Below are 11,110 nucleotides of genomic sequence, written 5' to 3'. Positions count from 1 at the left end.
TTACTAACTCACCTGTCCACTTCTCATCCGTACCACATCCTTTTCGTCCATAATTACAAGAACCAGAGGATTGCGGAAACATGAAATTGATTGCTACGCGCTAGAGCTCCGTTATGAGAAATGCAGTATAGTGGACGCCATGCCCAAAAAAATCCCATATTTATGTGTCGAGAGACGCCGGAATTTCCCGTATTCCGCGTCACAAAAGAACTTGCAGGTGTTCCTGAAAGATGCTTGCAGTATGCTTCTTATTTCCGATTATGAGCAGCTGAGGAGGTGAAAACAGAACTTCGCAAGGATTCTGAGTTGCATAATCCCCGGTGAAATTTTACCTGGCGTCGATTATCCACGGACTTCTCTTACAAACAAAAACTAAATTAACTTTGTCATCATAGATCTTTCGTTAAGATTCTCAAAAAGGCACCCGTTATGTCAGTTTATGTCAGTTTCTGCATTCAGGTACCATGCTAGGGATTTTGAAGTCGAAAACGGAGTCTGAGTTTGTTGACATGATCTTTTCATGCTTGTTTGGTTGTTGGGCGTGGAGGGGTCAAGTCAGCCATTTCATCTTTCCCGTTATGTCAGTTTATGTCAGTTTCTGCATTCAGGTACCATGCTAGGGATTTTGAAGTCGAAAACGGAGTCTGGGTTTGTTGATATGACCTTTTCATGCTTGTTTGGTTGTTGGGCGTGGAGGGGTCAAGTCAGCCATTTCATCTTTCCTCAAACACCTCAACTGCGTTGATCGCATGCACTTACTCTCTTACCGAGTGTTGAATGGGGAAAAGGAGGCAAGCAGAGTCAGGATGAAGATAAACGAGAAGAAAACTAACGTTTTTATTCTCACTGACCAACACACTTCCTGTTTACATTACAAATTGAACCCCTAAGGCGCTGAACAGATTGTATATCTAAGAAACGTTACCGCTGGACGAATTAAAAACATTAAATCCGCCTTCGCTGTTTAGTCCATAATATGCAAATTCAAGAGGAACATAAACTTGTGGTCGCTCCGTACCAGTGCGACTATATGGGAGTAGTGTATTGAAAGTAACTTCCACTGTTACTCAAAAGCGTCAACCTTTCATTAATTCATGTCTGCGTCGTGTCAATGGGGCATTGTGGTCGGAAATAATAAATAACAATCAACGGGGCCGTGGACGTATTTATGAATAAGCCAAAGCCACAATGGATAACGTCATATATTAATACCTCCATTCCGAATTATGCCGTGCAATGGAAGAGAGAGAGACCAGCGGAGAAGTGCAAGCTTCTCGGGAAAACGCGAAGGCAGCTGAATCACATTTCCATAAACTGGCAGCGAGGCGCATGGGTGTGATTGGTGGGGGGTAGTTACCAACCCCCTTAGCTATTTTTGAATAACTAAAGTTTAAAAAAAAAATATTGGCTCCAGTCGTTTATGCGCTGTGCTCTGAAATATTAAATTATTGTAGAATTATCTTATCTGGTGCTAACGATCATTGTTAACTTGGTGATTTTCTAAAAAAATGTCACACTTTTAAAATTATATTTAAAATCGCATGATCACAAATACAATCAAACTTCTAAACCTTCTGGATTTCTAAAAGCACAATAGGCCGACCTATATAGGCATTGCCTTATATCTAAACGCTTTCAATTTGCAGCCACAATCCATTTTCGGGTGAAAGAACTGGATTAGCAACACAAAATTTCATTGGATTTAGAGTTTTAACGCAAACTTTGAATCGGTATTTTCTGAGCAACGTTACCAAACCAATGCGAGTTTGCATTTGACCAAATCTAAGTCCGATGCAATTTCTGGGCCCATCGCCAAAACCTAAGAATGACATTGGATGGCGTTTCCGTCTTTCCTCAGGGGTGAAGCGATTCGGATCGAATATTTCAGGATTCGAATAAATATCAGGATCATGATGAATGGAGTAGATGGGAATGAAAGCCCTCATTCCTTTCGAGATTAGTTTACCAGAATCGGGTACAATATAGTCCTTGTTTGCCATTCGTATCAGTGAAATGACGGGAGGATATTTCCGTAAAGTTTCTAAAAAAAGACGAAGTTACTTTAAAGATGTAATGCTGAAAATTCTAGTGAGCCTTAGCCTCCCGCATTAAATTTTACAATTACCGTAAATGATACAATCAAGATACTGCATATCCATCATAGCCTCATACGAAAACTCTCCATTATGCTTTTTCAAAACGTCTTCGATTTCCTGTTTTGCCTTATCTTGGATTTCAGGATTCATTGCTAATTCGTATAAACAAAACATCATTGTTGTGGATGATGTCTCAAATCCAGCTAGGAAAAACAGGAATGATTGCGCAGCAATTTGTTCTATCGTAAGTCTCCCTGTGTCTGAATCGTTCTTATTCTTCATCTGAATAAGAAGATCCATGAAATCATTTCGACGGATGCCGTACTTTTCACGAAGCTCTACTGTTTCGGTGACAATTTTCATGAAAAAACTGCTCACTTCATCAGGGAGTTGCTTCACCCCGAACTTAACAGCAAGGCTCGGAAATTGAGTTAAGAAGGCTCTTACTATGACACCATTTCTAGGTTTCCCAAGAATCAGACGAGATACCTTCCTAAATTCAGCCTCAGGATTTTTGAGGGTATTGCACTCGATACCGAACGCGCATGTACCGATAATATCGGTTGTAAATCTGGCCAAGATGTCCTTGATTTCTACAACATTATCCACTTCCAACATTTCACTTAATGTTTTGTCAAATTCTGCGGCCACTTTTAATATCGTGGGGTACATGAATTTCATTTTGCCCGAAGTGAAAGTTGGTGTTAATTTCGCTCGAAGATTTCTCCAACTTTGGCCTCTCATGCTAAATAAATGCGCCGATAGCGGATCATCACGTTCATTATAGAAACTGCCGCGATCAGAAAAATTGTTGAAATCTTTGACCAATATGTGGTGCACAAGATCAAGATCAATTATCACAGAAATGGGTCTCAAGAAGAAAAAAGCTCCCGCAAACGGCGTTGTTTTCTTAAATTTTGAGTACATTTCCTCCAAAATATATATGAAATGCCTTCGTTTCCCATTCTCCTTGACTCGTAATCCGAATGGAATAATTGGGTCGACATATGGTACACCACGTTTCGCCCAATACTGATAGCGAAACTTAAAGATTAAATATACAACTGTTGCAATTGTAATCAATATGCAAATGAGAGGAATTAATAAAGCCATCACCGGGCTCAGCTGTGAAGCTGCTTTTGTTATCCGGGAATACTTTTCTACGATTTAGCACACTTCGAGCACGAATTGCAATTCACTACTGAACTACGGGCTCCTGAAATAAATCTTATCAATTTTTAACTTGAGTCACTCCGAATGCCAACTACATTGTTCTGGTAACGTGATAAGTACATAGACTTTACATGATATATCTATGAAGTGCATATATATTATATGGATAATGGGATTTAGATTTGCGCTCTGTTGAGATTTGGGGTTCCGTGGCTTTTAACTTTCCCCTAATAAAACCCTATAACAAAATGTTTTGCGTTCTTTTTTGATTCAATTCTCTACATTTACGCAGAATAAACGAAACACGTATTGTCCTCGTAAGGGCGACATCATCATATCCTCCTCTTCCGTGATAATTTCGCTCTTCTTAGCAATGGCTGTTGGCTTCAATTTTTAGTTAAAAGGCCTTTTTTGGATCCATTGTCGTTTAATATTGGGAAACAATTCTGCGGAGTGAATGAGAGATATCTACCTAGTATAACCCACACAGTATTCACGATCATGAAAGTGTCATAAACCCTTACTTGCTACGACAAACAACAGGAACTCAACTGAGCCAAAACTTGCGTCAGCAGGGACTGGTACCGTAGAACTTCCATATCGCGACAAAGCACGTTAAGGGGGAGAAAATCCTATGGAGGTCCAGAAAAAATTTGCTATGTGGTACTACAACCGTGCGACCCTGAGTAAAATCCTGTTGAATAAGTCGCGTTAGTAGGATCACCTAATCCAGTCCAATAGAAAAGAAGAGGTAGTAGACTGTCCTACAAACGGCGCGTAGGTCGGTGGCAGCCACTCATTTCTCCCGATATGAAAATGTAATCCAAGTGAAGTGCAGATTCCCAGCGAACTGAGATTTCAAATTCGACTGGCAACATCCGAATACATCACATTAAGTAGGCTACAGAATCGCTCATCTTCATGTAGGGGACTAAAAAAACTTCGGAGGATTCTTCTCTCGAACGCGGCCAAGAGTTCGCAATTTTTCTTGCTAAGAACCCAAGAGTCCGAGGAATACATGAGGACACAGTAAGGGCTTTGACCCTATGGTCAGACGTTTCGAGTGGAACAGTTTTTGTAAGCTGAAATAGGCTCTGTTGGCTGCGAAGAACCGTGCACGGATTTCATCATCGTACCTGTTATCTGTTGTGATTTTCGACCCTAGATAGGAAAAATTATCAACGGCCTTAAAGTTGTATTCTCCTGTCGTTATTCTTCCCGTTTGACCAGTGCGGTTTGATGTTGTTGGTTGGTTGCTTTTTGGGGCTGACGTTGCCACCATATTCTTTGTCTTGCCTTCATTGATGTGCAGCCCAAGATCTCGCCTCAATTGCCACCTGCTCGATCTGGATGAAGGCAGTTTGTACATCTCGGGTCGCTCTTCCCATGATGTCGATATCGTCAGCATAAGCCAGTAGTTGGGTGGACTTAAAGAGGATCGTACCTCTTGCATTTACCTCAGTATCACGGATCACTTTCTTGAGGGCCAGGTTAAAGAGGACGCATTTAAGGTCATCCCCTTGTCGTAGAACGTTGTTGATGTTGAATAGTCTTCAAAATGATCCTACTGTCTTTTTCTGACCTCGCACACTGGTCAGGGTCAGCCTAGTCAGTCTTATCAATTTCGTCGGGATACCGAATTCTCTCATGGCCGTGTACAGTTTTACCCTGGCTATGCTATCATAGGCGGCTTTAAAATCGATGAATAGATGGTGCAACTGATGTTTTTTCCATCGCTTGCCGCAGAGAGAAAATCTGATCTGTTGCTGATTTGCATAGAGTGAAGCCTCTTTGGTATAGGTCAATGATGTTCTGATCGTATGGGGCTATCTGGTCTAGTAAGCTAGCGGAGAATATCTTATTGATGACTCAGGAACGTGATAACTCTATAATTGCTGCACTGTGTGATATCTCCCTTTTTATGTATGAGACAGATATTGCCTCTTTGCCAATCGACAGGCATTGATTCGCTGTCCAACACCTTGAGCACAAGCTGATGAACCACTTGGTGTAAATGGTCGCCTCCATATTTAACCAATTCGCCTGTAATTTCATCGGTTCCTGGCGACTTGTGATTTTTTAGTCGATGAATTGCACGGACTGTTTCTTCGATACTTGGTGGTAGCACCGTCCGTCGTCTTCAGTTGGCGGGACCTCCAACTCGCTGATGTTCTGGTTGTTCAGTAGTTCATCAAAGTACTCAACCCATCGCTCCAATATGCCCATTCTATCGGAAATTAGATGTCCATCTTTGTCTCGGCAGGGTGAACATCGAGGTGTGTAAGGGTTCACCCTGCTGACTTGTTGGTAAAACTTACGCGCCTGGTGCGATTGCTTCCTGTATTTTTCGAGTTCACAGATCTGTTGGTTCTCCCAGGCTTCCTTTTTCCGTCTATGAAGTCGCTTCTCCGCTTCGCCGCTCTTTTCGGGATAAGTCTCCGAGTGTGCCCGCGTTTTTTAAAATGCAACAATACTCGGCATGCAGCATACTTCATCGCCAAACCAGCCGTTCCGACTTTTGTTGCGGCTGGGGCAAAGTATGTTTGTAGCCGTTTGTATGATGACGTTCTTCAGGTGATTGTGAAGATCATTTGTCATTGAAGTCCGTTATCATTCGTATTTTGATGTAATCTATGGGACCCCCCTACTTGGGTGTTAAAATCCCCAAGTATGATTATTATATCATATCTAGGGCAGGCTTCGAGGGCTCATTCTACTGCCTCGTAGATGGTATCCTTCTCCGACTCTACAGTCGCCTCTCTACGGGCGTCAACGTCAATGAGGCCTATATTGCCTCGGAAGAGCAGAGTGCATAGCCGTTCCGTTATGTTTCCAAAGCCGACAATAGCAGGTTTCATTTTCTGGCTGACTAAGAAACCTACTCTGGGCACATGGTTTACTGAATGGCCGCTATGATACATTTTGTAGCGACTCTTCTCGAAGAAACCGGTTCCTGTTCAACGCATCTCCTGTAACACTATTACATCAGCGTTATATTGGGGTAGAGTATCGGCTAGCTGCTTGGCAGCTTCATCTCTGTACTGGAAGCGCACGTTTCATAAGAAAATGCGCAAATCGTTATTGCGTTGTCGTTGCCGGGTTCGTCGTTGTGTAATTCGTCCAGTCCGAGGCTCCTGTTGTGGCTTCGTAACAAGTTGTTTTCCGTGTAGAGTTGTCAGCTCTTCCCAACCTCAAACCTGAAAAATCAGTTGGTACAATTTGTCCCGTTTTTAGGCGCGGAAGACTCGCCTTCATCCTTCTCCGTCTGCAGCTTTTCGTTAATAAAGAGCTCCCAGCGGTCACCACGTGGAGGTGGAGATAGGGTTTGGTAGTAAAGTTGTTGGTGTTGGTTCAGCAGGCGTTTCCCAGGTTTTATGCTCCATCGTGGGTACCAATGTACGTTTCGCCCTACGACCTACACTACACTTTGACCCAGAGAAATTTGCAAAGCGTAAACCTTGACGATAACAGCCACTAAGACGAGAAAGCCCAGGAACCGCCACCATGTAAAACTGCATCTGTAAGAATTGCTAAGCACTTTCTTAGGACAAAAGTACTAACCCCTGGCCTTACCGTGCAAATAAGAAGCATGTGAGTAATTTGGGATTTCTATTGCAAAGAACTTAGAGTTTCAATCAATTTTAAATCCAACTTAAAATATATATGTCTTTCAGAGTTCCTCACTGGAGACCTTATGGCTTTGCAAGTTCCACTGGAAGACAGGGGAGAATTCGGAGGGAGGGGCAGTCGTGGGATCGGGATACTTCCCAGGAATAAGTCTTTAAACTGGCGTTTTGGGAGCGGAAAGTGCTGCAACTTCTTCTCGCCTGTGATGCCAACGCGCATAATGCGATCTCGGAAAACCGGGGTACGAAGAAGAGAGTATCTTCAGCAGGAGAAATAGTAAGCAGGACAGGTTGGGACTCATATATGAGGCACCTGAGCAATAATATGGCTCAACTAGAGGTGGGGGTGATGTGTCAGAGGCAAATCGACACTGGAAGCAATAATGGAAGTCATCAATAGGATCGTCACTGACTCATATGAGGTCAGCTGTCCGGCTGGCTGAGGTATCGAAACCCACTGACGGCATATAGTGACGCGGTCAGCTAGGCAATTCGAAAAAACTCCAAGAAGTTTTTAAATTACAGAAGCATCAAAGTTTTACAAAGCCGTAGCTAAGGATATGGGAATATCCATTGTCTGCCTGAACGAAGGAAGATGGAACATTTACAGAGAATAAGGGGAGCGTACACTTGCTACTCAAAACTCATTGTCCAAGGATCTCCATTTTTTACGGTTGACAGTGGATTATTTTCTTCCTACCAGGTTCGTCCGCCAGTCTCGTGCCGGTCAACTTATTGCGAACAAGTAGGCGAGCTGCTCAGTTCAGGGTGTGATGCTCGGACGAATCTCCGCGAAGCGAGTCCACACTACAACACCTCTACACTACCCTACCCCCAGCTGATACCGTGTTTCAGCGACAAAACCCGACTCCCGGTCGGCCAAAAAACTCACGCGCGTGCACTTTTCTTCCCCGAGACCTCAGCTCTGGAAACAAAAGGCTTTAACCTGGAAGCGGAGACGTTTCTAGACCTACCGGCGACGGCAAGCCTAAAGAAGTGCTCCGCTATTTTCAATACTTCTTACGGGCCATCATATAGTAGTTCCAAGGCCTTTTGGGAAGCATCCAAGCGAACCGAGGTATGTGTGCAGAAGTCCAGGTCCTTGTGAGTGTTAGTGCTAGGTAGCGTTAGTTAGGAAAGAGGTGACCTGGTATTGAACGCTGGGGAATCTCCCCATAAACTAGCTCAATAGAGCTGATGGCAAACTCTTGGCTGTACGAAGGCCAAGTAGAACAAACAGCAAGACTTGCGACCACGAAGAGTCATGGTGCAGTTTCAGTGTCCTATGCCAGCATTCCACTATCCCATTGGATTGCGGGTGGTACACAGTCATCCGATAGCGTTTGAAGCCCAGGAGTTTGCCTAACTTTGAGAACAGGGTAGACCCGTACTACTGACCCCTGGTCAGTAATGAATCCGGGTGGAACTCCAAAGCGTCGAATCCATTCCCGACAGAGGACCTCGCCTCACAATTGTGCAAAAATCTCGGTCAGAGGTATTGTTTCAGGACACGAGAGGACAGGAGAAGAATATGAAGAAATATTTTAAATTTTGAGTTAGGTATAAAAAGAAAAACGTACATAGGGAGTTCGTCACATAATATGAACACAAAATTTTCATACCCGAAGTGCCTAAATATCATGAAAGCAAAGGGCTTGGAAAATACATCGAAAATAGAGTGAACATTCCAACAAATCGCTGGTATTGAATTATTAAACAAAATTATTTTATTTTTGTCCTTTAAATTAAGTTTGAAATTGTCTACTCAAGTGTATGAATAGTTATTCTGGCGTATCTATGTGGATTGCATTATCGAGTGACATTTTAATGCTAGACAAAATTCAGCATACTGTGATTTACACCTTCTCAACAAGCAAATGGATTCCGTGTTTGAGTGAAAGTAGAGGATTCCCCTCTACATATTCCAATGAAGTTGGTGTCTCTTCGCATGGTCTAAAGCGATAATTTTTCAACAGGGTAACCAATCCAATACGTGACTGCATTCTTCCGAATCTTAATCCAACACAGTTCCTTGGTCCATCACCGAATCCCAGAAATGCTACAGGATGACGATTTTTAATTTGCTCTGGAGAAAATCGTTCAGGATCAAACACTTCGGGATTCTCATAAATTTCTGGATCATGATGGATCGAATAAGCTGAAATTGCCACGCGTGTGCCTTTTTCTATGATTACATCAGAATCTGGAACATTGAAGTCCTGGGTGCAATTGCGAATTAAAACCGGTGCTGCCGGGTATTTCCGTAAAGTTTCTAAAATAGAAAGAAAGCATTTAAAAATAATCAATTACCAGTAAGTTAGATCATGAAAGACCTTACCACTTATAATTCTGTCTATATAAACCATTTTCTCTATACTTTCATAAGTTATCTTCCCATCGTGCCTGTTCAATACCTCTTCTATTTCTTGACGACCCTTCTCCTGAATGTCAGGATTCAAAGACAATTCATATAGGGCGAACGTAATTGTGGTAGATGATGTCTCGAAACCGGCTAGGAAAAATAGGAAAGCCTGTGCGGCAACTTCCTCAATAGTCAGTTTTCCAAGCTTTTTTGAATGTTCATCTTCAAGAGAGCCTCCATTCTTTAACTGAATCAATAAGTCCATAAAGTCGTTACGTCGCACATTATTCTTTTCACGATAGGCGATAGTTTCGCGCACCATATTCATGAAGAAATCGCTCACATCCTTTTTGAAAGCTCTCATATGAAAGTACTTGCTTGCTATGTTTGGATATTGAATACTGAGTACTTGAAATAGCGTAGAATTTGGGGGATCATCGAAGGCTCTTGAACCATATCGACGAAATTCGGAATCAGGTGTTTTCATACTGTTACATTCGATACCAAATGCGCAGGTTCCAATCACATCAGTTGTAAATCTTGCACATAAGTCCTTCACCTCCAAAGTCACACTCCCGTCTATCATATCAGCTAGGCCAGCATTGAATCGATCAGCAACTTTGACAACCGTGGGAAACATGAATTTCATTTTCCCAGAAGTGAATGTCGGTGATAGTTTGGCTCGCAAAGATTTCCACTTTTCTCCGTCCAGGGAAAACAAATGAGCCGATAGTGGATCGTCTACCTCATTGAAGTATAATCCACGGCCGTGAAAGTTATTGAAGTCTTTTATGAGAACACTTTTAACAAAATCTAGATCCGTGGCCACAACGACTGGCGTCGCAAAGAAGAACGCTCCGAGGAAGGGGTTTTGTCCACTTTTTTTATCATAAATGTTGCCGATGATTTCCTTGAGATGCACCTTTCTCCGGAATGGTAAATTTCCAAAGGGAATTGTAGGTTCAACATATTCAACACCACGATCTTTCCAGTATGCATACCTCTTCTTAAAAAATAAGAAAATTGCCGATACGATTCCAATCACTAGCCATAAAACAATGGACAGCCAATCCATCTCTACTATGTAGACGATTCTTGCAGATACTCAGATACTTTTCGATTTTCTAACGTCTTTTATACACTTAGTCAAAAAGCTTGCCTTTATACCTAGCAGCCGCCTGTTATCTCAACAAATCAACGTCTTATCAGGCACTTTATATACATATAATATGTAAATGCTGAGAATTTGTGAAGAAAAAAAAAATAAAAAATGAAATTCGGGTGATTAATATGTCGAGAACAAGGCACAACCCCGGCGCTTAACAATGTTATTAAAAGACTGTCGTACGTTTTAGTAAACTTAAATATGACTGCCGCTTTACTGGCATTTGTGAAATTGATACGATCCGCGTTCACCTCGTCTTGCAATAATATGATGGAGTTTTGCAAAAAAGCTAAGTAGCTAGTGACGTCTGTTTTTAAAATAAATGGTAAAATGGTGGGCGTGGCAATTGATAACGCCACACTGCACTAACACTAGAAATCTCAAATATTCAGTCATCCCAGAAAAGTTTGTTTTTTAGACAATCTACAAAAGCTTAGCGATAAGAGTTCAACTATTGTGAAGGAAGCCACTCATGTATTTAAGACAAGTCGGGAAACCGGAGGCTGGACGCTTTAGGTATAAAAGGTTTTGTGTATTTCTTTTATAAAAACATTTGAGTGGACATTTGTCCCATTAGTACCTAGCACGTAATATATGCATGCATGTATTATGTGAGAATACACGTGATACTGACAACTTTGAGCTATTATAACTTTGCTAGTAACAGTGCGATTTCCACCTAACTTGA

At 42.0% G+C, this 11,110-nt stretch overlaps 2 protein-coding genes across 2 annotated transcripts; both read right to left on the bottom strand.

Annotated features, from left to right (window-relative positions):
* Positions 1-1,557: 1,557 nt before the first annotated feature.
* On the bottom strand, positions 1,558-3,309 carry LOC119646792 (cytochrome P450 6a8-like). Its single transcript, XM_038047381.1, has 2 exons — positions 2,126-3,309; positions 1,558-2,041 (listed from the first exon to the last, which is right to left on the bottom strand). The coding sequence occupies exons 1-2, from the start codon at positions 3,207-3,209 to the stop codon at positions 1,626-1,628; spliced, it is 1,500 nt and encodes a 499-aa protein (XP_037903309.1). The 5' UTR covers positions 3,210-3,309; the 3' UTR covers positions 1,558-1,625.
* Positions 3,310-8,599: 5,290 nt separating this feature from the next.
* LOC119646420 (probable cytochrome P450 6a13) lies at positions 8,600-10,363 on the bottom strand. Its single transcript, XM_038046866.1, has 2 exons — positions 9,234-10,363; positions 8,600-9,167 (listed from the first exon to the last, which is right to left on the bottom strand). The coding sequence occupies exons 1-2, from the start codon at positions 10,330-10,332 to the stop codon at positions 8,752-8,754; spliced, it is 1,515 nt and encodes a 504-aa protein (XP_037902794.1). The 5' UTR covers positions 10,333-10,363; the 3' UTR covers positions 8,600-8,751.
* Between the last annotated feature and the right edge of the window lie 747 nt (positions 10,364-11,110).

Source organism: Hermetia illucens, chromosome 1 (genome assembly GCF_905115235.1).
Source record: "Hermetia illucens chromosome 1, iHerIll2.2.curated.20191125, whole genome shotgun sequence".
NCBI classification, from domain to species: Eukaryota; Metazoa; Arthropoda; class Insecta; order Diptera; family Stratiomyidae; genus Hermetia; species Hermetia illucens.
This window is presented reverse-complemented; position numbering and strand designations above follow the sequence as displayed.